Source organism: Polyodon spathula, chromosome 12, assembly GCF_017654505.1.
Source record: "Polyodon spathula isolate WHYD16114869_AA chromosome 12, ASM1765450v1, whole genome shotgun sequence".
NCBI lineage: Eukaryota > Metazoa > Chordata > Actinopteri > Acipenseriformes > Polyodontidae > Polyodon > Polyodon spathula.
Genome location: NC_054545.1, coordinates 19,661,274 through 19,689,261, shown reverse-complemented (window position 1 = coordinate 19,689,261; position 27,988 = coordinate 19,661,274). Strand labels below are relative to the sequence as shown.

Genomic DNA, 27,988 nt, shown 5'->3' with positions numbered 1-27,988 from the left:
GCCTACCTCGACTAAAATAATTCTATAATATCTAAGAATAATAAAACATACACTTATACAGCACCTCCCATCACTAACGATCCCAAGGCACTTTACAATTAAACAACATCAGAGAATACTGATGGAACCCATTAACACCTTCCAAAACAATTACCATACAAATTGTTTTTTATTGCTGTTGATGCATTTCTGATATTAAGGTAGCAGGACATTACTTTGAATGTCATCCTCAGCTCATGTTGGACATGGAAGCTTGGGGGAGGTCTCAATTAGTGGTCATTGTTAGAATTGTTACACTGGATTGGACAATAATTGGCAGGATAATGACAACCTCACTCCTTATATTGAAACTAAAGAAACAGAGCGGTGGCTAACATTTTTAAAAATGTAGAAATCTACCAAATTGTTGAAATATCCAGGTAGATTTGACCCAAAAATATAATGTAAGAAATGCACCTGTTTGAGCAGTTCATGGGGAGACCATACTTCATGGGAATGAACAAGGCTTTCCAAGGTTTGGTTTCTAATGAAACCAGTGGACTGGCCGGCAGAGTGAAGGGCCAGACCAGTATGGTTATTGGATTGGTCATTGTGGCTTGCAGGGTGAGTAGGAGAGCACTGTTTGGTTAGTAGAATTGGGCGGGGGGAGGGAGGATCGATGACGTTATTGAGTACTGCTGATTCACTAACAGCAGTGTAGTTGAACACAATCGTATAATATGAACAGTTGACTGCTCGAGCTGAAAATGTATTTCTCTAGGTAAATCCATAACATCCTGCAATTGCTGTCCTTTACGATTCTCATTTTCTGACAAGTTAATCCAAGAGCAAAGAACACCTCATAATTTCCTGTGTGATAAGACTAGAAAGCAGCAGGTTTGTTCCTTCACAAGTAAGTCATTTTAAAGCCTGCCCAGGGCTTCTCTGCCTCACCACAGCACCCTCTAGTGTTAGCACTGTGTGTTATATTTTCTGTTGGGGTGGAGAGAGGGGGAGGGGAGGTGATGGGAGGGACTCAAGGGGGTGTTGGGGAAGTGTCAGGGGAGGGGAAGGGGGGTGTTGCTGAAGTGTCATCTGTGTTGTCTTTTCTGACGCTGTTTCTCTGGGACTGTAACAATCTGCCTGAGGTGATGAAGATGAACATAGTATCTGATCTGGAACAATAATTGCTGAGCTTGGTTTTTAAGCAATATCTTGAAACCCTTCCCTCATGGACACAGAATGCTACAGTCCCTCTGCACTCGTTTTCTTGAAGTGTGATTTTCCTTTTCCTCTTTTTTTCTGGGGATCATGTGACAACGTGGTATACTTGCCCTGCTGCCCCTTAACAGAACATCCTGCACAGGTATTAACTGATCTGGAAGGTAGAACAGTGGTGTATTGGAGTTACCTGATTCCCATTTCCCTTCTCACTTTGTCCGTGCCTGTGTGTCTCTTTCTGTCTTTCTCTGATCTTGGCCGGGCCATGTGCAAATCCCAACCATTCAACAGTGCTAGAGAGTAGATTGTATTAACCTCAATAATGGTAGTTTCTTTTCGTTTCTTTTTAACTCTTAATCCAGATGACGGATCCAAGCCCACTCCCACGATGGAGACCCAGCCTGTGTTCGATGGCGATGGTAAGAGGTGTTTCCTATACTTGGGACTGTACTAGGCAATAACCGGACTTCCTCATGGATGATCACAGAGCGATTAGCTGTACTTGGTATCTTATCAAAAGCCATGTTACTGCAAAGTTTACATGCCTGACCCTTATGGTTATTCCTATTATAATACAATTAGAACATTATAATCCTCAGGCTTGTGTGTAATTGCTAGCCACTGTCAGCATCGCTGTTGCTGCTACTTCAGTCAAATTTCTCAGACCATTTGAGATGCTGTAACAAAGATTAACACATGCTTTCACTTCTCTTTAACTAAAAGAAAGTCTGAGCTTTAAAATAAACTTAAGCAACTCGCTAGTAACACATTGTGTCATTGTAAATCATATGAGCACCTATTCTTTACCAAACACAAAAACAGTTCCAGTGGTGGTCTCAGAACGAAGTCTTACTGTATCTTTTCATAGCAATTTGTTATTATTTTACATTTACAATGTTAATCAGAAATAGCCTGTATTAAAAATTTAGAATAATGGCCTTCCGTTATACAGTGACGTATGACCTTAGTGATGTAGTATGTTTCTCTTTTCACTCTGTCACACTTGAATCCTGGCACGTGAACTAATTTGTGCAATCCTTTGCCCACATATTAATACACATTTTATCTGCACTTGAAGTGATTGTCCTTGTACCTAAATACAAATATACATTTTAAATCACTCTTGCTACATAGCCCAATGTATATCCCGTGCACCAATATGTACACACCAAAAATAACACACCACATACAACATAAAACACAAAATGCACACAGGGGTGGGGCACCCCCCCACCCCCCCACCCCGCACAGCACACATTGCCGCAAAGGCCACCTCTCCCCTTTAAAAAAAACAGTAGTCCCGGTCATAGTCCTGGAGGAACGGAAGCCTTATTGGTCCCACAGGCGGCAATGCTGGCTGCCGAAATGCCACAAATGGCAACACTGTCAGCGGAAATGCTGACAGCAACAATGGCTTCTCCAGCCTGGGTAATCCTGTCAGCGGAAATGCTGACAGGGGGGTAAGGTCCTCCTCCAGTAGCCCAATTCATACCCTGTGTACCAATATATAAATATCAACAATAACACACAACATATAACATAAAGCACAAAATATGCACAGAGGTAGGGAACCCCGTCATAGATAAAAACTACATATTTTCAGTGTTCATGGAATCACTTCACTTTGACCTGTGACCTGAGGTTCTGTAACTCTGAAGGTCAAGTTCGATGGCAGATATCATCCATAAAAAATAAACACAGATATTTAAACACTGCAGTCTAACCATGTACAGTACCTATAGGAAGTCTGCACCCCGTTTTAAAATGTTCACCTTTTGTTGCCTATAAAAAAATATTATAAAAATTAGTAGAAAATGAATAAAAAATAAAATCTGAAATAGCTTGGTTGGATAAGTGTCCACCCCCCTTGTAATACCCTGAACAAAAATATAAATGCAACATGTAAAGTGTTTGTCCCACGTTTCATGAGCTGAAATAAAAGATCCCAGAAACTTTCCATATGGACAAAAAGATTATTTCTCTCAGATTTTGTGCACAAATTTGTTTACATCCCTGTTAGTGAGCATTTCTCCTTTGCCAAGATAATCCTCCACCTCACAGGTGTGGCATATCAAGATGATCATTACACAGGTGCACCTTGAGCCGGGGACAATAAAAGGCCACTCTAAAATGTTCAGTTTTGTCACACAACACAATACTACAGATGTCTCAAGTTTTGAGGGAGCGTGCTAGAGAATTGAATGTTCATTTCTCTACCATAAGCCGCCTCCAACATCGTTTTAGAGAATTTGGCAGTACGTCCAACCGGCCTCACAACCGCAGACCACGTGTAGCCACGCCAGCCCAGGTCCTCCACATCCGGCTTCTTCACCTACGGTATCGTCTGAGACCAGCGAGTCGGATAGCTGATAAAACTGTGATTTGCTGACAGGATTACCCAAGCGGTTTGCTGATGTCAACGTTATGAACAGAGTGCCCTATGGTGGCGGTGGGGTTATGGTATGGGAAGGCATAAGCTACGGACAACGAACACAATTGCATTTTATCGATGGCAATTTGAATGCACAGAGATACCATGAGTGCCATTTATCCGCCGCCATCACCTCATGTTTCAGCATGATAATGCACGGCTCTATTTTGCAAGGATCTGTACACAATTCCTGGAAGCTGACGTGGATCGACGTGTACGACAGCGTGTTCCAGTTCCCGCCAATATCCAGCAACTTCGCACAGACATTGAAGAGGAGTTGTACAACATTCCACAGGCCACAATCAACAGCCTGATCAACTTTATGCGAAGGAGATGTGTCGCGTTGCATGAGGCAAATGGTGGTCACACCAGATACTGACTGGTTTTCTGATCCACGCCCCAACCTTTTTTTTTTTAAGGTATCTGTGACCAACAGATCCATAGATTAGGGCCTAATGAATTTATTTCAATTGACTGATTTCCTTATATGAACTGTAACTCAGTAAAATCTTTGAAATTGTTGCATGTTGCGTTTATATTTGTTGTTCCTCCTTGCTGTAATACTAAATTAGGTGTATCCAGTCGTCTTCAAAATCACACGCCAAGTGGCCTCCACCTGTGTTAAATTGTAGTGATTCACATGATTTCAGGATCAATTCAGCAGTTCCTCTAGGTTCCCTCTGCTAGGTAGTGCATTTCAAAACAAAGACTCAACCATGAGCACCAAGGCGCTTTCAAAAGTTATTGAAATTCACAGATCACGGGAGGGGTATAAAAAAAATATAAAAATCCTTGAATATCCCTTGGAGCATGGTCAAGACAATTATTAAGAAGTGGAAGGTGTATGGCACCACCATGACCCTGCCTAGAACAGGCCGTCCCTCCAAACTGGATGACCGAGGAAAAAGGAGACTGATCAGAGAGGCTACCAAGAGGCCAATGGCAACTTTACAATAGCTACAGGCTTTTATGGCCAAGACTGGTCAAAGAATGCATGTAACAACAATATCCCAGCACTCCACAAATCTGGCCTGTATGGTAGGGTGGCAAGAAGGAAGTAATTACTCAAGAAAGCCCACCTTGAATCCTATTTGAAGTATGAAAAAAAACACTCAGGAGATTCTGTAGCCATGTGGCAAAAAGTTTTGTGGTCTGACGAAACTAAAATGGAACTGTTTGGCCGAAATGCAGAGTGTTATATTTGGCGCAATCCCAACACAGTGCATCACCAAAGAACACCATCCCTACTGTGAAGCGTGGTGGTGGCAGCATCATGTTATGGGGATGTTTTTGATCGGCAGGGACTGGGGCACTTGTCAGGATAGAAGGGAAAATGAATGAAGCAAAGTACAGAGAAGTCCTTGAGGATAACCTGCTGCCCCAATCAAGAAAGCTGAAACTGGGAGGGAAGTTCAGCATGACAACAACCCAAAGCACACAGCCACGCTGGAGTGGCTAAGGAACAAAAAGGTAAATGTCCTTGAGTGGCCCACCCCGACCTAAATCCAATCAAATTTGTGGCATGACTTGAAGATTGCATTCCATCAATGCTCCCCAAGGAACTTGCCAGAGCTTGAACAGTTTTGTAAAGAAGAATGGTCAATATTGCCAAATCTAGGTGTGCAAAGTTGGTTGAGACCTATCCCAACAGACTCACAGCTGTAATTGTTGCCAAAGGTGCTTTCACCAAGTATTAACTCGGGGGTGGAGACTTATCTGATTATGATCTTTCAGTTTTGTATTTTTAATATGTAATTATTTTCTCAATAAAAACTTTTTTCCCCTTAACAGTGTGGAGTGTGGTGTATAGATAAGTAGATAAGAATCCTCATTTAAATGTATGAAACTCTGAGGCACTGACACAACAAAATGTGAAAATAGTTCAAGGGGGTGTAGACTTTCTATAGGCACTGTATGTGACCTCTGAACCAATATGGCTGTCATATCAAGCTCATGTGACTTACGATTTCTGGCAGCACTCTGAAGTATTTTCTTCAAATTTCATACCAAGCTGTATCCTGTGATTCTCTCAGGTTCCATCGATGTGATATTTACTGTTTCACTTGCCACATCAGAGGTGCCACAGGAATGCTTTGTTTTGTTTACAGAAACACAAATGTTGAGTTTACAACTGCAGTTTAGAACAGGCTGCATAGCGAGAAATCATTCCACCATTTTTATCTTGAGCCGGAGAACTTCAGAACTTTCATCTACCAATAAGGATTCTCCATTGCAGGGAGCCACCGCCTGGTAGACGACCATGGAACATTCAAACAGAATGTCTACTTTTAAAAAATGTGAAACAGAAGTAAAACAAAACATTGAAAAGTGTATTCAAGTTTGAATAGTTTACAATAACAGTAATCACAATAAAGCCCTGATTATCAGGCGGTACTTTGGCAGTTGACCTTGACTTTACGGCAGCCCTTACCCTCCCAAGGTGGTCAGCTGCCTTACGGTAATGGCCTGTAATCAGGCTGCTGTTCTTAAATTATGCTTTATACCTCAGCACCAGTCCAGCTCCTGCTCCTTCACTGGGTGATAACAGACCAGCAATTACATAGTATAGAGCATGGCCTTGTGTTCTATTGTTCCACCCAAAATCCGCTTGGAATTATCAGTACACAACAACATACACCTTGCTCCAATATTGAAAAGCAAGCTAAAAGATCCTGCATTAGTCAGCCAGGGGGTAGATTTTAAACAGACGTGCTGCAGTAGCGGAGTGGTAATGTAATCATTTTGCGAGTCAGCCTGATACTGAAAGAAAGAAATGAACTTGACAGTTCTCTTCGCAGTCACATTTCAGCAATAACATATTGAGTTATCTGAATTAGAAATAATTATTTAACTTTCCATTCAGTCACTCGTCACAAATGCAGTATACAGTACAGCAATTGTTCGGCCAGAAACAGCGTTCAGTATTTTCCATGAAAATATATCCAATGCTTTCACCAGGCATGCAGTTTTCTGTACCAAAGTCTAAAAGCAGGAAATCAGCACATACTGAGGTGCAACTGACTGAGTACTCCTGACAATTGCGACAATGCCGGTACACAAATAGCATTTCAAATGAACAGCATCGAAAGCATTAATGTAAAATACAGCAAACCTCATCCTGGCAAAAAGCACAAGTGAAAGTAATCTTAATAGTTTATAAAAACAACTTGTAATATCATATGTCCTATAAAGTGCCTACCTCTTTACTCTAGTGTCCCTGACGGCTAACTGGCAGGACTTGCGTTCTCTGTTTGTGTTGGTAAGGGCCAGAGCTCCAGAGTCAGCAGAGTCTGTCTCTTTTTTTTTTTTTTTTTTTTTTTTTTGGTGCATTTTTAACATTTAAAAAATACTTTTTTGCACGTACAGTACAAGCACTTTTTTCCATTACCAGTATGTCTCTCGCACTGTGACCTAATTTTGAATCTCCCTGGTTGACTCAAAAATAAGACATTGTACAGCATTTTACACAGTAATAATAACAATAATAATAATAATAATAATAATAATAATAATAATAATAATAATATTAACTCCAGCACACACTCTTGCAGATCATTAGTCAGCTTTACATAAACAGGTGTTTAAATCTGCAGTGTTTATTGCAACGCTAATATGGACATTTATTCCAGGCTAAATTACAGCACCAGTCATTTAAATAGGGCCCAATATGTTAACCAGCAAGACACTGTATGTAAGCACCCAAGTGGCGCTGGACATCACTGTGAGGAATGAAGTAACAACTAAGCTGCTTGTCTTACCTTTGCAGAGATCACGGCTACAACCATGTGGTTGCTGGACTTCATCAACAAGGAAAGCAATCAGAACAGCTCAACCCTGAGGAACCCAGGTAGGGTTCTATAGGGCACCCTATATAATTAACAACTTTTGATTCATAAAGTTGAATGAAACCTGCTGAATAATGTTACATTAACATATTGAACATATTGTAGTTTTCCGTATACTTAACGTAAAACTGACAAAAATTGAAAAATGTGACATTCTAGCATGAAAGGCTTTTTGAGATATCATTTTGTAATTTCTTAAATTACATGATGTTAAATAAAATACCCAAATGATGTTCATGTAGTTTTTCAGTTTTTTATTATGTCTCAATCCTAAATTTCTAGGTGATACAAACTTTTGGCTATAGCTGTATATATTTAAATGTTATTAGATTTGTTGTTAGTTTTATTTTATTGTTCAGACTGCAGCCAGGGGACTGAATTAATACTACAGTAAGAATAAAATGAAGCAAAGGAAAGAAAGGTGTGTTCTACTAGCAGCTACTATATCAGCTGTCACAGGAACATCAAGGGAGGCTCCCAGCTTGCTGAAGCATCCACACACCTACAAGCTGTGCATCTGAAGTGTCAATAATCATCATACAAATTAGTGAGATTCCTCAAGAAAACGAGTCTATGTGGTACAAAGCGTGCTTGTCATTAATGTCAATCTCCAGTCCTTGCGATTTATAAAATAGTTTCATTTTTAAAAAATATTTTTTAGTTTATAAAACAAGTTCAGCAAAAATAAAGATGTATTCATTGGCTCCAATGTAATCATTGCTTCTGGTTTATTTTGGAGACAATGGCATGTATTTCGTCTGTAGAGTCTCCTGTAAAATGATCCCTGACCGAATTACATATCTGCAGGCTCTGAACCTCTGGAAGTGGAATACAGTCTTCACACTTTCAACCCAGACACACAGTGCAGTGCATGTGGAGAGGATGAAGGTGCTGGAGAGGACACCAGGCCCTGGTCTGTGCCTCATCCAGGCCTGTGTTAATAGAACAGAGCTGAGTCCAAGTTCAGCACAAACTAGTGCACACTGACAGCCTTCACCTTGGGCCTTGTTCTGCTGGTCTCAGCCAAGGTGTGGTGGGTGTATAATGGGTATACCAGTGTTAGAAATCTGCACTTTATCTTGGCTTTCAGAACTACCCTCATTTAAGTATATCATTGAAATGATCAGGATTCAGCTCCTTGATCCATTTGTCTAAGCATGTTACAGCTCTGCTGAGCTGACATGTTCAACTGGCATTGGACCCTCCGGCGGCGGAGGTGGGAACGGCGGCCCGGCTCCCTCTGGTGGCGGAGGCAGGGACGGTGGCCAGCTCCTCCAGCGGCAACGGCTGCAGCCCCTCCACCACCGGCGGTGGGGGCTGTGGCCATTCTGCGGAGCATCAGCCGTCTCTCCTTCTGGCTCCCTGGTCCATGGCTCCTCCCCTCTGCTCTCTGGCAACGACAGCTCCTCCTCTCCGGGCTCTGGGAGCGGCGACTCCTCCCCTCTGCGCTCTGGGAGCGGCGGCTCCTCCTCTCTGTGTTCTGGGAGCGGCGGCTCCTCCCCTCTGTGCTCTGGCAATGGCGACTCCTCCCTCTCTGGTTCTGGGGACGGCAGCTCCTCCCTCTCTGGTTCTGGAGATGGCAGCTCCTCCCCTCTGGGCTCTGGCACATGTGGGTATTGAACAAAGAAAATATTTATTTAAAGGAACAGTCCTCAATTATTTCCCCAGTGGAAGCTGATGATCCACTGACTTGTCTTCACACCGCTAAGCTAAAGGTTGTATACACACAAGACAACACACGTGTGCAGTGTAAACCATACATTATCCCTCCAGCATCACCAGGAACTACTCTTGTTAATGCCACCCTCTAATGGGCAGCAGAAGTCTGCCTTAACATGTTTTTTTTTTTTAATTTGCAAAAATCACATAATAAAAGGCTTGCAAACAATTCTAGATTTCCAGTACTTTGCTACTCTTGTGTCTTTAGTTGTCTTAAGCATTTTCCATTTGGAATAATGTGATAAATGGAGTGTGTCCCTGCATTAGGATCATTTTGTTTCGAATACTCCACACATCTTTAATGAACTTGGTTCAGTACATGCCATTCGGAGAATCCGCAGATTGATTGTTGAAACCTGGCGCTGGACAGACAGCTCTATCAAAACTGGTTGCAGGATAAGGGGTTAGGATTGTAAATCCTGGCGCTGGATCCCAGGTGGAGTGGAACACTGGGTTAGGATTGTAAGAGTCCTGGCGCTGGATCCCAGGTGGAGTGGAACACTTGGTTAGGATTATGAGAGTCCTGGCGCTGGATCCCAGGTGGATTGGAACACTGGGTTAGGATTATAAGAGTCCTGGCACTGGATCCAAGGTGGAGTGGAACACTGGGTTAGGATTATAACAGTCCTGGCGCTGGATCCCAGGTGGATTGGAACACTGGGTTAGGATTATAACAGTCCTGGTGCTGGATCCCAGGTGGAGTGGAACACTGAGTTAAGTGTATGATCTCTGAACAGAGAGTGCAGGCAGGACTCATTTTGTCTGCCGAGTTGCTGTGTTTTGTCTGAACACCCCATCTGCCCTTAGCAGTTTGACAGGACAGGCATTATGGGTGTGCTTCTTGGCCCGGGAACTCAAGCATTGGAGCAGATTGGAGCAGTGGTCACTCTGAGGGAGCTCAGCTACTGGGGCGGCTGGCCAGTGTGAAGGAGCAGGGACACTGACCTCACTGCTGGGGTTCTCTGCCGCTCAGCTACCGGGAAGGGAAGAGGCAATGTCATTGGGATACTGTGGCAATGTGGTTAGTAATGCACAGGTGTGTAGGTGATGCAGTGCTCCGAACAATGACAGACAACAAAGTTCACGGTCCAAACTGCTCTTTCATTTTCCTTTGTACGGTTTGGCACTATTACATTATAATACTGGCTTTACCAGCAATTTGCATCGCCAGTCATAAACCACGGGGTTCAGTCCCAAAATAATAATACAATAACAGTAGCACTCAACACGGACACGGACACTTCTCAGGACAGTGCGTACTGTAGTGCAGGACTGGTGAATGACAACAAATAGTGGTTGTGCAGAGTTGTCTGGGTTGGGCAATGGCCTGTAGCGACAGCTCCCTGTAAGGGTTAGCCGTCTAACAAGAACAAACAGTAACAAACAAAACACGATAATACTCATGATACAATAACACTTCCGTTTTCTCCACGGGTCCTTTCAGTAACCAAAAATCCAAGAGCATATAGATCGATTTCCCCCAAATACCTTCAGTCACGTCCAATCGGTGGCACGGCCAATTACGTCTCTTCCAATCCATGACTGACACATCGCCTGCTGCCTTAAGGTGATGACTTTTGGTATTGTGGCTCCACCCCCTTCCTGGGTGGCCGGTTTCCGACTGAACCAGGAATGAACTGCCATACCATCCAGTATGAGGCATACTGTTCCTGTTACACAGCGCCCTTACAGGTCAGGAGGAAGATTGTTAACTTGGATTCATTCGCTCTCTGTCACAGATACACAAAGTATATGGCATAGTGACCTTATCTGCATGTCACACTTTTAAAGTGATCCCAACCTTCTATTACAGAGGTGGCCAACCCGCGGGAAAGTTCAAGTGTGGCTCCCGGGGGAATGCTGAATGATGCACACTTTGCAGCTCGAATGAACAGAAGAAAGAATAATAAACAAAAACAAAAAGAGAGAAAGTAAAAATAAACACAAGTTTATTATTTGTGTTTTCTGTATTGATTGTGTTAATTATTCTTTCTACTCTCCTATTCTCTCGCTCCTGTTTCTTTGAGCCTGCATGTTCACTGCAAGGACATTGCATCACGATGACTTTCCAAACCACTCACTGGCGCAAGTGTATTTCGATCACCAAGTGAAATCCGGATGTTCAGTTGAAAGTAAATTTCATAATTTTGAATTAAGTGCTCATTCGTTTAAAACCATTTGCTTTAAACCAAACTGAGAAAAAGTTTGCTTTCACTGGAAACAGTGGACAACAAATCTGCAACAAATCGCTTACACACTGTAGTCTGTACAAGTCGAGCAACCTCAAATGTCATTATGAAACAAATCACAACACATTTTCATCTGACTATCCTCCTGGACAAGACTTCAGTCAGTTGATGCTTCTTTCTTTGTTCAGTAAAGAAGCTGATGTAACGACTCAAGCGAGTTTTGTATGGCATGGAATATCGCTCATGCCAAACGTCCTTATTCAGATGAATGAATCTTTTTTGTATACAATTTGGAGTGTTGGCACTAGACCAGAGAATGCATGTTTAATTGCAGGTCTAAAATGTATATTAACATATCTTACATTTCATCATGAGCAGGTGCTGTAATCCCTTTCAAAATAAATACAGTGCATTTGTCATCCACAAAGCTGTCAAAAGTATTTAATGCACGCTGCCTAACAACTACTGTACTGCACAACAATGCCAGTATTTAAAATGTCTTGCTCACAAACATTTCATGTTTTACAGTAGAGCTTGAGGCTCTTCACCATATGGAAATTTTGGTATGCGGCTTGTAGGGTCAAAAAGTTTAGCCACCCCTGATCTATTACATTGAAACCAACACAAAAAACCCAACAGATATCGGAATTATGACATAAAGGTTTGTTCCCTATGGCAACTGAATTATCATATTAAATGCCTGCTTTTGGGGGAAAAGGCACTGGCATGATACATAGTGACCAGAATCTGTCTGTCCGGACTTGCACTGTCCCACAGCCCAAACACAGAGCTTTCCTTGCCCTGTTAGGCTGCATATGTTATCTGCAGCTGGGATCGCCAGGGGAGGCAGGGAGCATGCTCTCATGCAGGGTGGTACTGCTCTAGCAATCTAACTCATTTTCCATCACATCCAGAAACTGGGCCTCTCACAGAGGTGCAAAGCCAGAAGACTGGAGTGGTTAGTGCATCTCAGGAGCTGAGAGGCGCTGGCAGAGCAGAACCATACCACTGATTAGTCCAGCAGTCCTCACTGCCACCCACTGCCTCAAGCACAAACAACCACCAATCAAATATCATCCAGTTAACTCATTCCTCCCAGTACCAGCATTTATCTCCCCTGGCAGCAATGCACATGCCTGCAAGCCCACCTGTGTGACAGCCTGGGGCTGATGCTCACACTTGGCTCAAGCACTTCTGTGGATTTCTCTTTTCCTAAGGCTTTTTCTTCCGAAGAGTTTAACATAGTATATGTGCTGATTTATGACACTTACATATTCCTAGTAAAAGTAATAACAGAATAGTTACCTGAAATCCCTTCTGCACAAAGCTCAATATATTCATGTTTGATTCATGCATTTTTAATCATTAGATCAAATTATCATTTAATAATGAACTATTTTGTTAAAAGGCAAAAGTATAATGAAATAGGGAGAGTATGTACCTACCAACTATAAAATAAACTTATATTCTCTGTTCAAATTGGTAAACTACAATGAACTATGTATGTATGCTTTTCTGTCTTATATTGCAATACTAACCAGTTGGTTCTTTAAATTGTATCACAGAATTGAGGAATGCCTGGACTAACATGGCAAAATACCACCCAAAATCACAAACATTCCCTTGAAAAATGAACTTTTCCAACAAGTACTAGCCATTGGGTTGGAATGCACAAGCTGTGTGTAAATATTTCCTCTCACTCCGGAGAAAGATTCGCAAGACAATCCCAACAGGTTCTGACTTGTGTCCAGGGCTGGGAGGACAATGGGAAACAATAAGCTGTTGGAGAGATGAAACAAAAAAGTCCTAAAATGCTAAATAAAGTTTAAAAAAACTAGTCCAGTGTTGAATTTCTAACTCACTGTGTTATTATCCTTGGAAATTGTGTACAACCCCCCCCCCCCCCCCCAACATATTATTGTAACATTGGACTTGAGATTAAATTTACTCTGACAGATGTTTGGAAATGTAGCTCTGTATGAATTACTCTGCCTGCCTGCCTGCCTGCTTCTAATCAGAGCCTTTCTGTTCTCCCGGGGTGTGGAGGGGCCGGCTGCATCCCAGGCAAAGATGCAGGGTTCTCAGGTGGATCGCCTGTCCAGCTGGGCTGGATTTTAACGTGCTGCCCTAGCTAAAGCATTTAGAAAACAAAAGGTTACATGTACTTCTGATTTTGCACAGCAAAGGCATTGCACAGCTGAGGAAAAAATGCCTAAGCATGCACCACTAGTAGCTCAGTACATTTGTATTTCATTAAAAGAAAGTAAGCTTTACCATTTCTCTGCCAAGATAAATACAATACTACTTTTCTGTGCCACAGTACAGATGTACACTTTGTGGCACTCACAATGTTCCAACATAAAGGTGTTTTAAAAAAGAATCCTGTAGTTCAATGTATTGCTCTATGAAACCCTTTGTTTAAGTATAGAATGTCTTTCTGGCAATACAGCTCGTCTGCGCTGTAAAATGAAGAAGTAAAATGAAGAGGCCTTTCACTTAAAAGGTTAAGTAACAAATGGTTTGTTTCTTTTTGGTGCGTCTGCTTCATCATGGCTAACTTTTATAGAGCTAAAAGGTTAATAATAAGTGAAGCAGAAACAAAGAATAACTGAATTCAATCTATTTAAAAATCTCTGCCAAGAAAACTACTGGAAAGTTCTATTAAAAAATGTTGTTTAAAAGATTGTGGTTCAGTTAAAGTACGTTCAAACCACCACAATAAACATGGTTCATTAAACCAGGTCGAATCAATGATAACTGGACTGGATAGAGACAGAAAAGACAAAGACAATAACGAGAAAATAACGGGACAGAGAGAGAGGAGGAAATGGAGGGGAGAAGGAGTGAAACATGAACGAGAAAGAGCTCAGGATAGAAAGACGGGTAGAGTTTCAGTGTAAAAGAATGAGAGTAGGCGCAATGGATCAGCTTTTTCCATTTATAAAAAGAAAAAAAAAATCAAGTTTGATATTTACAGCAGCCTGGCGCCAGAGTTAACCCTCTCTATAATAAACAGGGCTAAATGATTTGGAAGGGAGAGCTCCTTGACTGGACGATGACAGCAGTGCCGAGTTAACCCTCTCTATAATAAACAGCGCTGGATGATTTGGAAGGGAGAGCTCCTTGGCTGGACACTGGCAGCAATACAGAGTTACAGGGCTGGATGATTTGGAAGGATGAGCTCCCTGGCTGGACGCTGGCAGCAGTACAGTACACTGGAACTCAGAGCTGCCCAGCTCAGATGAAAATTACAGAGCTTTGCAACTGAAACCTTCAGCTGCTGAGCAGTATTATAAAACCTAAACACAGCCTTAAAAATGCAAGGCCACATTTCCATTGTGTGTTTGTATTACAATATTTACAAAAGCGTGTAGCAATAAGGCATTCCAAAAATTCGTCTAAAATAAGTCTTTCTTATATGAGCATACTGTTGCTCATACTACCATAATACTAATCATTAATGAAACTCACTGAATGCAGGGAGATGAAGCCTTTATATGTTACATAATAGGTTAAGGATTCAGTTTGCATCAGTCAGATGTAATGACTATGAATACAAAGCAATTTTTCCATAATAGTTGCAATTGTGTCTCTACTCATAATTCCCTCTGTGGGGATTTTGCTGCTGAATTACAGTATGTATAAATGGCCTAACCAATAGTAATGTGAACCAAATGGTGAAAGAAATATCCTAAAAAAACTGATGGAAAAACAAGATAACTAACCCTAATCCCCAGAGGCAGCTTTAATACCAAATGAATTACTTTCAGAATAAAGAGGAAAAATAACTAATCCCAAAACAAGGTGTGATGGCAGGTCCAGCATTGGACAAGCTTGTTCCTAATGTCCTCCATAAAAATTGTTGTTCTGTTGTTCATGGTTGGTTTCCAAGTGTACACTGAAGTGTGGATGAAGTTGTGACAGTATTACAGAAGTGTTAAGATGGGGGTTGAATGTGCTGGGGGGTTTGGGGATTGGGGGATGGGGTTGAATGCGCTAGGGGGTTGGGGGATTGGGGGGGGTTGAATGCGCCCCCCCAACTTGAATTTGTTGGGGGGCTTGGCGGGATGGGGGGGTTTGAACCCCCCGGGGGGCTTGGAGGGATGGGGTTTGAATGCACAGGGGGGTTGAATGCGCTGGAGGTGTGGTGGTGTGGGGGGTTGAATGCGTTGGGAGGTTGGGGGGGGGGGTGGTTGAATGTGCAAACATTGCCAAATGGAGATTAGATAGATGACTGAAAAGTGCACAGCCTTTCAGTATGTCTGTGGTATACAGTACATCTAGACAGGAAGAGCCAGGCAACTTCAGCTTTATGTAACAACTTGCTACTTACTAATCCAGTTTAAGCATTGTGCTTTGTTTCTGATACATGTCCTCATCAGCAGATCAGATGGAGTTTAATACACTGTCTATGAAAGTCACTCCTTACTCCAAATTTGAACTCTGAGTTTTTGAGGGGTATCATGTGTGAAACAGTATAGGGGGCTACCTCTTTGTCAATCTGTGTGATTATTGAAGGTGTTTTTCATGGTTTTAGAGAAAGTTCCTTCTTGTGACCAGGAGAGGCAGACGGCCCAGGAGGAGGCGCGGCAGAGAGACCCGAGAGACGCCATCTTCATCCCCGAGTGCGGCCTGGCAGGGATCTACAAGCCTGTTCAATGCCACCAGTCCACCGGCTATTGCTGGTGTGTGCTGGTGGATACCGGCCGACCCATTCCTGGCACCGCCACGCGGTAAGCTCGCCAACTCAGACTATATAGCAGACCAGGCAAAGCACACCCCAGGGTAGCAGCAAAAGTCTATTTTAAAAAAGTGATAAAAACAGAAATGAAGTTTGCTGCATTTTGACTGTACTTGTTGGTAGCAAGCACTGCCTTGTAGACTTTTCAAACTCATTAGGAGCCTTGAATGGGTACTCACTTCTAAATGAAGACAGACATACTGTGAAGCTCAGGGAGGAATATAGGGCTGAAGAGTCATCCATTATACAGCCATGTTTAGATTAAGATTAGCGCTGTTGTACTGCTGTGGGGGGGGGGGGGGGGGGGGGGGGGGGGGGGGGTTATCGCACAACATGACCCTTGTACTGTGACTGGGATGGTTATTCATGTTGTACTGTGATTGTGGGATGGTTATTAGCACTGTTGTACTGTGACTGTGCAGGACGGTTTGTTAGCGCTGTTGTACTGTGACTGTGGGATGGTGGTTTGCACTGTTGTACTGTGACTGGGATGGTTATTAGTGCTGTTGTACTCTGACTGTGGGATGGTTATTATTGCTGTTGTACTGTGACTGTGGGATGGTTATTAGTGCTGTTGTACTGTGACTATGTGGGATGGTTATTTATAGAAATTGATTTAAATAACAGTATGCCTTATAAAACAGGTTACAAGTACTCAAACAGACAAGTATAAAGAAACAAAGGTGCATCTCATTTTATCTGTTATGTGAAGCAAACATGTTGAGTAGACTAGGATGATTGTTACTAGATTTGAAACTTTTTCTGCGGTTTTCAGTTTTATTATATGCCATATTGTTTTTTAAATCAGTTAAAAAAAAAAAAAAACCATCTGATCATAGTACAACAGTGACAAGAGACTAGTTTGTATTTCCCTGTACTTTGATTATGACAGACAGGAAGACACTGGGAGTTTCACCGGTTAAGTACAGCTCTCCCGTATTAGTCCACAGGTTAATTGGATAGATGGCTGGTTACTGAAGCACATGTACAATAAATAATTGAAAATGCTGATACGTTTATAGCTGCCGCCTGCAGCTTTATTTATTTCTGTCTTAAACAATAGTTTCACACAATTTTGTCCCCGGTCCGAGTGGAACCCTGGTTCTAGAGGAGACAGCGAGGGTTGTTCCTGCTTCACCTCCTACTGTCCCTTTCTGTCCTGCAGGTACCAGACCCCCGAGTGTGACAGCGCAGCGCGGTCTCGCAGCTCAGAGGCAGAGGATCCTTTCAGGGACAGAGAGCTGCCAGGTGAGCAGCACACCAGTGTGGACCACAGGGAGAGAGGCCAGGGATTAACACATTAAGTACACATGGGGTCTGTCTCTACTCTGAGACCAGTTGCCGGTTTGCATTTAAACCTTGAGTGTGTGAGAGTGCGCTTCTTTTAGTGCTAGTACGGTAGATTAGCGTGTTGCTACGATAGGCACTGTAGGCCGGGTGCGTCGTTAAATTCACCGCTGCATGCACCGATGTAAAGCGGATTCACCAAACTGTTGTTAAATTCACCAAGAGTTGCTCAACAAACTGTTGTTAAATTCACCGGCACATCACCGCTGAAGCAGCGGATTCTCCAGGGTGAGAGTCGGTGAACTGCAGCAAAACCAAAATGGCCACTCCCACTGTGGAAGTTTGTCTTGTACAGAGATACTTTTGTCAGTGTAATTGTAGATTCAGAGATGGCAAATCTTTTGAAAATGGGTATGGAGTTGTGTATTTTTTTATAAATATATAATGGCGCTAATAAACATATTGATAAACTATGTCACATTAGCCAACTTGTCCAGATAGCCGACTGAGCTGGTGACGTACAAGAATTTGATTTGAGGGAGAGAGGGTACTGATTTTTTTTTTCATCGTGTACGTTATTTGTCCTTTTATACGCAGCAGCAGCAACCTTTCCATTATTATTATCAACTATATTGTTAACTTGTTAAATTCCCCGCACCGATGAGCACCAAGTGATGTCACTTCCGACTTAGCGATGCCGAGCGCTGATGAATTTAACAGCACACCTGCCGCTACATTCACGTTGGACAAGCCAAATCAGAAGTAGACCTATTGTATTCAGGTTTTCTTTATTTAAAAATTAAGTCAATATGTGTGTTTTTTTTTTGTTTGTTTTTTTTACTTTAAATCTATTATATCTACCAGTGACCTTCTTTTGTTTCAAAACATGTTGTGTTTGGATTATATGGCAATATTAAAAAGAAGCTGAATTTAGTACAATGGTTAAATTAGTCAGGATTTGTGAGATCAATTCAAATGTTTTGCTTTGCTTTTGGAGATAAAATGTTAACAGTAATGAACAACCATGGTTCAGATAGAAATTTCTTCTGTTAAAATATAGAATTGTTTTCTTATTATTACAGTGTTAAAGGGACGTCTGATGCAGACGCACGCATATTCTTTTCAGTTGTCCTTTGTATCTTTTTTTTTTTTATAATCGTGTTATAAGTGTTATAATTTGATTAACTATTTTTGTTTAACTATTATGCAGAACTGTGGTTTTAGTTATTGTATTTTCTGTTAAAAAAAAAAGTTTGTTCTTTATTTTGAAAAATAAAACGTCAATGCGTCGATTATCGTTGATAAATGTCTACGATAGTCGATTGCGAAATGAGGGTGCCGATTGCAGTATGCATCATGGTCGTCAAGTTAGTCGTCACGACGAAGCTGTAATGTAATGTTTACATACTATTTTATTGTGTCCTGATTTTCTTTTTTTGGGGGGGGCGAGATGAAAAACAACAAATATTAATTAAAGACACTGTTAGTATAAATGTGACTTGAATAGTGTTAGTACACAGAAAACTGTTTGGAGAAATTAAAAAATAAATACATATACAGTACCATAGACATTTATATAGCACCTTTTTATGCCTGACACCTGAAGTTGCTGTACATAGCAGCAATAGAATGGTGGCACCTCAGCCAAACCCCTTCCCACTGGCCATAGGAACTTGTACTAATCCCTGATCTACCCACTAGGCAGCTCAAGTAACGCAGCATTACCATTGCATTCCCCCTGCCATTCCAAATGCCATCAGGAGTTACAAAGAGGTCTTTGAGTTTGTGTCATTGTTTCTGTTGTGAGGTTGAGAAGTGTGTGTGCTGGGAAGCCCTGCCTCCTGTGTTCCAGCCCTCAAGAAACCCAAAAGACTTTCTCACAATGAGATTGTCATTGCCCCTAGTGCTTGTGCTGTCGTGATGACTCCTGCATGTGGGATTAGAGTAGAAAGGAAGATGGAAGAACAGACTCTAGTGATAGTTGGTCATAAAACTTTAAGGCCATTAAAAATAAGGCTTTTTTAAAGGACAGTTTGCTTTATTGATAAACTTAAATTTTTTCAAAAAGAATATAAACTTCGAACCTCCAAAATGGGCTTTAAAAATGATCAGCTTTTATAAAGGAAATCTGATGTCCTGAAGCTCCCTCACACTTCCCATTTGTATAACACCAGGATCCAGAATAGCATGGGATACCAGTACAGTCTCATCAAATTTGAAAATATAGCCCAGTTATATTGCTAGGTTTTTATTATCCATATAGTCTCTGTTTGGGGTTAAAAAAACAACATTTTTTTAAAAGTTCATGTTGCATAAAATAAATGAAAATGTGTTTTAGGAAAAAAAAACTGATAAAAAGCAGCTTAATTACAAGAATAACATAAATACATGTAAGATTCCCCTGCCTTTTGAAGATTTGAGTGCCGTAATGTCTCATTTAGCACTCAGTTAAAGATGCACTGACGCGTTCACTCGCAGGGCCTGTCGTACATCACAGATACTAATTGGATTCACCTGGGCTCCCAAATACCTTCTCTTCCCACGGAATGCTCTTAGCCAGCAGAAAAGCTATGAAAATAAGAAAAAAAAGATCCAAGACCGGTAAAATGAGATGATTCATTTATTACATTCTGGCGTTTGAAGTCCTCTTTACAGACACAATTAGGGAGGAAAAATTCTCACTGGCCGCGAGAGCTATAAAACCTGTTCATCTGGGCAATTAAAAAAGCACTACCTTAGGTGTTGGGCGGCAGCGAGTCGTAAAAGTTAACAGGGCTGTGCGCCACCGAGAGGGGCCTGCACAGGGTAGGGGCTGCTCTCCACACACTGTCGAGAGGGTCCTGCACAGGCTAGGGGCTGCTCCACACACTGTCGAGAGGGTCCTGCACAGGGCAGGGGCTGCTCTCCACACAGTGTCAAGAGTCCTGCACAGGTAGGGGCTGCTCTCTACACACTGTCGAGAGGGTCCTGCACAGGGTAGGGGCTGCTCTCCACACAGTGTCAAGAGTCCTGCACAGGTAGGGGCTGCTCTCTACACACTGTCGAGAGGGTCCTGTGCAGGGTAGGGGCTGCTCTCCACACACTTGAGGTGAGGGTCCTGCACAGGGTAGGGGCTGCTCTCCACACACTGTCGAGAGGGTCCTGCACAGGGTAGGGGCTGCTCTCCACACACTGTCGAGAGGGTCCTGCACAGGGTAGGGGCTGCTCTCCACACAGTGTCGAGAGGGTCCTGTGCAGGGTAGGGGCTGCTCTCTACACACTGTCGAGAGGGTCCTGCGCAGGGTAGGGGCTGCTCTCCACCCACTTGAGAGGGTCCTGCACAGGCTAGGGGCTGCTCTCCACACACTGTCGAGAGGGTCCTGCACAGGGTAGGGGCTGCTCTCCACACACTGTCGAGAGGGTCCTGCACAGGGTAGGGGCTGCTCTCCACACACTGTCGAGAGGGTCCTGCGCAGGGTAGGGGCTGCTCTCCACACACTTGAGGAGAGGGTCCTGCGCAGGGTAGGGGCTGCTCTCCATCACCTCACACTTTTTCTTTTGCTTTTTTCTTTCTTTTCCTTTCCAGGATTTACATTGGTACACATGCTTGTTTTTTTTTTTTTTATAATCATTATTATTTAAAGAATATTCAAGAAAATGTAACCCTTGACTGATTAGGTCAGCATAGTTTAAAGCCACAGGTTTCTGTGCAAGGTCTTTTTGATTGCTTGGGGTTTGTCTTCCTTCCATGCAGTTTTTACGAGCCTCACAGATTGAGGTGTTCCCAGAAGATTCATAGAAACATGTAAATCATTTGAAGAAGTTTTGTTTTTAATCAATGATTCATTATTGCTGAAAAAACTTGACGCATGCCTGTGTGGTAAAAATCATGAGATCTGATGTTATAAGAATACCTGAAAAATTAGTCCCAGACTCTCGTTCAAACAGAATGGGGGAAGGGGGGGGGAGCTATGGACTGTTAGTGTCTCCCACTTTGCTGAAGGGGTACATATACTCAGCATATACTGGGTTTAAAAAATATTATAAACATTCAAGCTTTTTTTTTATTCCTGCACAAGTCAGCATGCAGAAGAATTATCTTTGCTAATTCATCTGCTCTAAAGCCCTAAAGCTGCAGTGGCTTATATAAGATGGTTCCCTGAGAGGTTTTGCATTGTTTTCAGTTAGACACCTATTGGTTGTACTAAATATACAGATCCAACACGACAAATTAACTTTCCCCTTAACGGTCCCCTAATTGTTTTTACAAATCCACATTCACCTCTCTTTCAATTCCTTGTATCATAAACTATTTGAATGTTGTGGAAACTCATCTGACAATGCAATGGTACTGTTCACTTCAGCCTGTGACTTGGTTGCCATGCTGCGGCCATTCAAAATTTTGGTTTCTGTATGAGATAGTGACTTCATATTCAGTACATATCTATAGCTGAAGCTTGATTGTGGATATTGTACAAAGGTAACCATTTTGTGCTAGTAATTACACAAACTTAAATTGACCTCTGAAACACAATGACTGCCATGATCCCACTCCCTTTTATTTTGGTTCAGGATGCCCAGGCGGGAAGAAAGTGGAGTTCATCACCAGCTTGCTGGATGCCCTCTCTACAGACATGGTGCAGGCTATAAACTCACCAGCTCCATCTGGTGTTGGGAAGTAAGTGACGCTCTACTAGCTGATCGAGTGTTCTTCATTCACTGATTTGATGTATGGGTGTGGCCACAGTAATGGGCGGACACATGTCAAAAAATGTAGCACTTGTGTACTAAATTATTTGAAAGTCTGATGTTCTAAATGTTCTAATCCAGAGTAGAAAGATGTTAAATACCCCCCCCCCCCCCTTTCTATTTTTCATGGAGTTATGTATTTATATTATTAAGCAGAAAATGCAGGAGTCTTTGAATCAGATCCAGTATACTTTTTTTTTAATGGTAGGGAACAAACTTGAGAAGGGGGTGACATGACAGCACTATTTACCTTTCAATTCAGGATCCCTATACTGAGCTCTTAAATGAGTATTCAATTAGTTTTAAATTATCTTGTAACTGTGACATGTGAGGTACCCCAGGGAGTAGTACTTGTATATCCTCTATATAAGGCTCTCGCTCTCCATTTCAATGCAGGAGTTGAGAGATTCATCAGTTGAACTCTAGGTAAAGCAGATTGGGATGATCATGGGTTGAGATACATGGACAAAGTAGATGGCTGGATATCCTTTAGTCTACAATATGAGTTACAGGGCAGATGTGATCATTAGGAAAATGTTGTATTTTTTGAGTCAGCTGAATAAACACGGCTGCCCCGGGTGCCAGGTGCACTGATGTTTATCAGTAACGAGGGCTGTGCTTGTGTTGTGTTAGTGACATCTTAACCACATGGGGTTGGAAGAGCCTGGATATATCAACTGTGTGTGGGGTAGGGGCTTTGAGCTTTATATCAGTAATGGGCATTACAGGTGTCAACACGTTTACTCTAGCCAATCCACTTAACTAAAAGGCCACAATGCCCCTGAATCCCAATGCCCCTGAATCCTCGACCATAACGCCTCCAATAATTACTATGTTTAAGCTACAATTACTGTGTTTAAGTTCACTTGCACAAGGCCTTCAAGATTCTCAGCATGTAACCTCTAGGCCACTCTACCTGTCCATACCTTATCACCAACCACTATACTGCAACGCCTCCCAGTCCCTCAGCTCTAATCACTAGACCACACTGCCTCCCAGTCCCTCAGCTCTAACCACACTGCCTCCCAGTCTGTCAGCTCTAACCACTAGACCACACTGCCTCCGAGTCCCTCAGCTCTAACCACTAGACCACACTGCCTCCCAGTGGCCAAGATGTGCTGAAATGCAAGGTTGCTTGCCTTTGTTTTGTTTGTTTGAATCCTTGTGGTTTGAGGCATTCCCCATGTCAAACTGCTGAACCACAGCAAGAGATGAATAGGCATTGAGTAAGTGATTCATGGGATACAGTATCTCAGGGGCATCTTTGCCGTCGTGAAGCAGTGTAGCCCCTAGTAGGAGATAAATATTATTTATCATTATTATAAGCATTATTATTAATTGAAAATATTTATATAAAACAGTCCCACATGGAATTTAGAGATCATTTTTTAAAGTGAAGTTTGGCCAGGGTTCTCTTCTTCAGAATGGTGCCAAAGGAACAGAGGATTGGCTTGGTTTTTCATAACCAGCACTTGAGGGCAAAGGTTTTACACAACCCTTGTATCACAGTTATAATATAATAGAAATATAATAGAAATAGAAATGTTGGAGCAATAGAACTCAGAGACACTCAGAATGACTGCAAATATTTTATAGCTGTCTTGTGAATAACATTTTATAATCATTTTCAAAACAATACAATTCTTTCAAAAAGACATATAAAACAATGCAGCTATAATATTATTTCAGTCTAACAGTAAGCAACTGTGCTAACCACTATGTTACTGAGAAATGTTTGAATGCATTCTCAATGTCAGTATAACAGGAAGAGTGCTTTAGAGTCCAGGGTAGGGACTAGTGTAACGGGATGGTACCTGATTCACTGATAACAGGCTGCTAGTTATAGTTTCTTCCTGTCCTGAAAGGAATGTTTCACCTGTGCAGTGAGTCATGAGGCTGATTTGAACCCCCGCTCCTTTGCTGTCGGCAGGTTCTCGGAGCCAGACCCCAGCCACACTCTGGAGGAACGGGTGGTTCACTGGTACTTCGGGCAGCTTGACAGCAATGGCAGCAGCGACATCAACAAGAAGGAGCTGAAGCCCTTCAAGCGCTACGTCAAGAAGAAAGCCAAGCCCAAGAAATGTGCCCGCAAGTTCACAGAGTACTGTGACCTCAACAAGGACAAGGCCATCTCCCTGCTGGAGCTCCAGGGCTGTCTGGCTGTTAGCAAGGATGCAGGTGGGCAGGCTTGAGTGGAATAATCAATAATAACCAATGCATTGAAAACACAAGGTGTAGACTTCACAAAATACAACTGAAAACAAATCAATGTGGAGATTATTACATATAATTTTTTTTACAGCTACATTTAATTTCATTTTGTTAATCCTGTCATTATCTTCTGTCAGGACATGCCTCCTGCTCTTCCCTGTGTGTGTGTGGTGGTGGTGGTGGTGGTGGTGGGGGGTTCAATGTGAACAAGGCGAGACCGGTCAGTGAGAGCAAGGAACATGAGCTCATATGAGTAGCCACGGATAAAAGTGCAGCACACTCAAGGGAAATTAAAGGGAAATAATTAATTAAATTTTAAATGGGGTATTTTTGCATTAATACAACAGCTTACTTTGTACACTCAGTCAGTTGGTTACTATTTGCGTTGAGAAAGTGGTATTATTAAAAAGCAAGAACATTTAGTTTTTTTCATTAGATTCTGTTATTTTTCATCACAAAGCAATTACACGTGGATGAGTTTTAGTCCAGAAAAGCAGAAGGACAGCATGTGTTTCTGAATAGTAAGCTACACGAGGCTCCAAACAGGGAAGCAGGGTAATTAATCCATGAATGAACTGAGGCTCGCAAAAAAAAAAAAAAAAAGCCATGCCAATCAATAAATGATTGATCTATTACTGGTTGCATCTCTAGTCCAAGAAGACTTTACATTGTGATCATAGTTAATGGAGCAATGATTCACTCATAGAAGATGCTGTGGCTCCATTGTCCTAATAGGTAAAGTACATCTCTGTGAGGCACACACAACACTCTGTATTTATCTGACTTGCTCATCAAACAATCATGAAATATCAAGGGCAGGGCCTTATTCACTGAAGTACAATGTGTGGTATTGTACTATCAACAAAGCCTAACTGTGAATTAACCAAAGCTGCTTGGGGGATGTCCACACGTGGATGGCTTATCCAGTTCACATCAAGTGATGAATTCTGGAAAGATACAGGACAAGCCATAGGGAATACAGGGATGCAGTACAATGTAACCATAGGGGGCACTATTGCTTCCCATATCTCAAAATTAATTTAATTCAGTGCTACAATGCTGAATGAATAATCCGAGGCCTCCAATACAGAACTTCATAGTGAATGTATTGATTAAACATGCAATTGCAAATATAGGCTTCAACAATGCCTCCTTCACACAATTTCTTCACTGTATATAAAAAAAATGCTTGCAAGAAAGATGGAAGTTTAGAAAGACGGAAAACAGTGATAGAAAGGGATCCTGGCATAGCGAAGACAGAGGCACAGTGAGAGAGACGTTCCCCCGACAGACAGACCCTACTCCCTGCCAGCTGGCTCCCACCTGGGATTGAGAGAGTTGGAAGCGTGCCTCCCAGGCTGACAGCAAGCTCCTGTTGATGTGCTTGGATTTGAGGGGGGGGGGGGGGCTGAACCACTCTGACTGAACTGCACACACTTCTGGGTTCAATTCACACACTTAGCTGTGATGAACCCATTACTGACTTACTAAACTATGTAGTTTGTTGGTGCAAAATATGTAGTTTATATATATATATATATATATATATATATATATATATATATATATATATATATATATTGTGAACAGGCTTGGCCGTAGTTCGGGTTCGTACCCCTTTAAAAACGTGACCCAGAGATGAAACTTTGTTTTTAGCGCTGACACATTATTTATTTTTAATAAACATACACAAAACAAAAAACAAACCAAAACTAACACCTAGCTCTCTCCGAGCACTAACTAAACGTGTGCAGGTCCCTGACTGACTCTCTTCACTCTGCACTCCACAGACTCGCCAGGCAAACTGGCTGCTCTCCTTTTAAACCCCCAACACCTGGCAGTAATTGTAATAGTTACCAGGTGCGGGTGATAATTAAGCAATAAAACAAATAATACAATATACAATTAACAAATACAATGAAATTAAAAAATGAACTAAATTAAACAAAACCAAACGTGCGTTTGCATTTATTTTTAGGCAAGGAGAATCTGTTTCTCTCCCTGCTACCTCACTCCACTATATATATATATATATATATATATATATATATATATATATATATATATATATATATATATATATATACAGCTCTGGAAAAAAATGAACATTTTTGTTTTATTCTATAAACTACTGACAACATTTCTCCCAAATTCCAAATAAAAATATTGTCATTTAGAGCATTTATTTGCAGAAAATGACAACTGGTCAGAATAACAAAAAAGATGCAGTGTTGTCAGGCCTCGAATAATGCAAAGAAAATAAGTTCATATTCATTTTTAAACAACACAATACTAATGTTTTAACTTAGGAAGAGTTCAGAAATCAATATTTGGTGGAATAACCCTGATTTTCAAGCACAGCTTTCATGCGTCTTGGCATGCTCTCCACCAGTCTTTCACGTTGATGTTGGGTGACTTTATGCCACTCCTGGCGCAAAAATTCAAGCAGCTCGGCTTTCTTTGATGGCTAGTGACCATCCATCTTCCTCTTGATCACATTCCAGAGGTTTTCAATGGGGTTCAGGTCTGGAGATTGGGCTGGCCATGACAGGGTCTTGATCTGGTGGTCCTACATCCACACCTTGATTGACCTGGCTGTGTGGCGTGGAGCATTGTCCTGCTGGAAAAACCAATCCTCAGAGTTGGGGAACATTGTCAGAGCAGAAGGAAGCAAGTTTTCTTCCAGGACAACCTTGTACTTGGCTTGATTCATGCCAAAGCTGCCCGATTCCAGCCTTGCTGAAGCACCCCCAGATCATCACCAATCCTTCACCACATTTCACAGTGGGTGCGAGACACTGTGGCTTGTAGGCCTCTCCAGGTCTTCGTCTAAGCATTAGACGACCAGGTGTTGGGCAAAGCTGAAAATTTGACTCATCTGGGGCTGCTTCAGCAAGGCTGGAATCGGGCAGATTTGTCTTTGTGAAGGATGCATGAATCAAGCCAAGTACAAGGTTGTCCTGGAAGAAAACTTGCTTCCTTCTGCTCTGACAATGTTCCCCAACTCTGAGGATTGGTTTTTCCAGCAGGACAATGCTCCATGCCACACAGCCAGGTCAATCAAGGTGTGGATGGAGGACCACCAGATCAAGACCCTGTCATGACCAGCCCAATCTCCAGACCTGAACCCCATTGAAAACCTCTGGAATGTGATCAAGAGGAAGATGGATGGTCACTAGCCATCAAACAAAGCCGAACAGCCTCAATTCGTCAGGGCATGGACTCTACAAGGTGTCAAAAGCATTCCACCAGGATCCTGGCCCATGTTGACTCTAATGCTTCCCACAATTGTGTCAAGTTGGCTGGTAGTGGATCTCCGAATAGCTCGTCCATTTCATCCCACAGATGCTCAATTGGATTGAGATCTGGTGACTGGGCAGGCCACTGCAGTAAGCTGAATTCACTGTCATGTTTGTGGAACCATTCCTGGACAATCATAGCCTTGTGGCATGGGGCATTATCCTGCTGAAAAAATCCTTTAGCAGATGGATACACTGCTGCCATGAAGGGATGCACCTGATTGGCAATGATGTTCAGCTACCCTGTGGCATTCAAACATTGCTCCACTTTTATCAATGGGCCCAATGTGTGCCTTGAAAACACACCTCACACCATCACACCACCACCACCAGCATGC

At 42.2% G+C, this 27,988-nt stretch overlaps 1 protein-coding gene across 6 annotated transcripts in view; it reads left to right on the top strand.

The window, feature by feature from the left end:
• Positions 1-27,988, top strand: part of smoc1 (SPARC related modular calcium binding 1) — a 120,944-nt gene that overhangs the window by 71,664 nt on the left and 21,292 nt on the right. For 3 of the 6 annotated variants that reach the window (XM_041267358.1, XM_041267362.1, XM_041267357.1), the window contains 6 exons: positions 1,530-1,619; positions 7,398-7,478; positions 15,922-16,117; positions 17,291-17,373; positions 21,964-22,069; positions 24,071-24,318. In XM_041267358.1, the coding sequence (XP_041123292.1) occupies positions 1,530-1,619; positions 7,398-7,478; positions 15,922-16,117; positions 17,291-17,373; positions 21,964-22,069; positions 24,071-24,318 (804 nt within the window). The remainder of the gene's footprint in view (positions 1-1,529; positions 1,620-7,397; positions 7,479-15,921; positions 16,118-17,290; positions 17,374-21,963; positions 22,070-24,070; positions 24,319-27,988) is intronic. The other 3 variants (XM_041267363.1, XM_041267361.1, XM_041267360.1) reach the window with 1 other exon arrangement.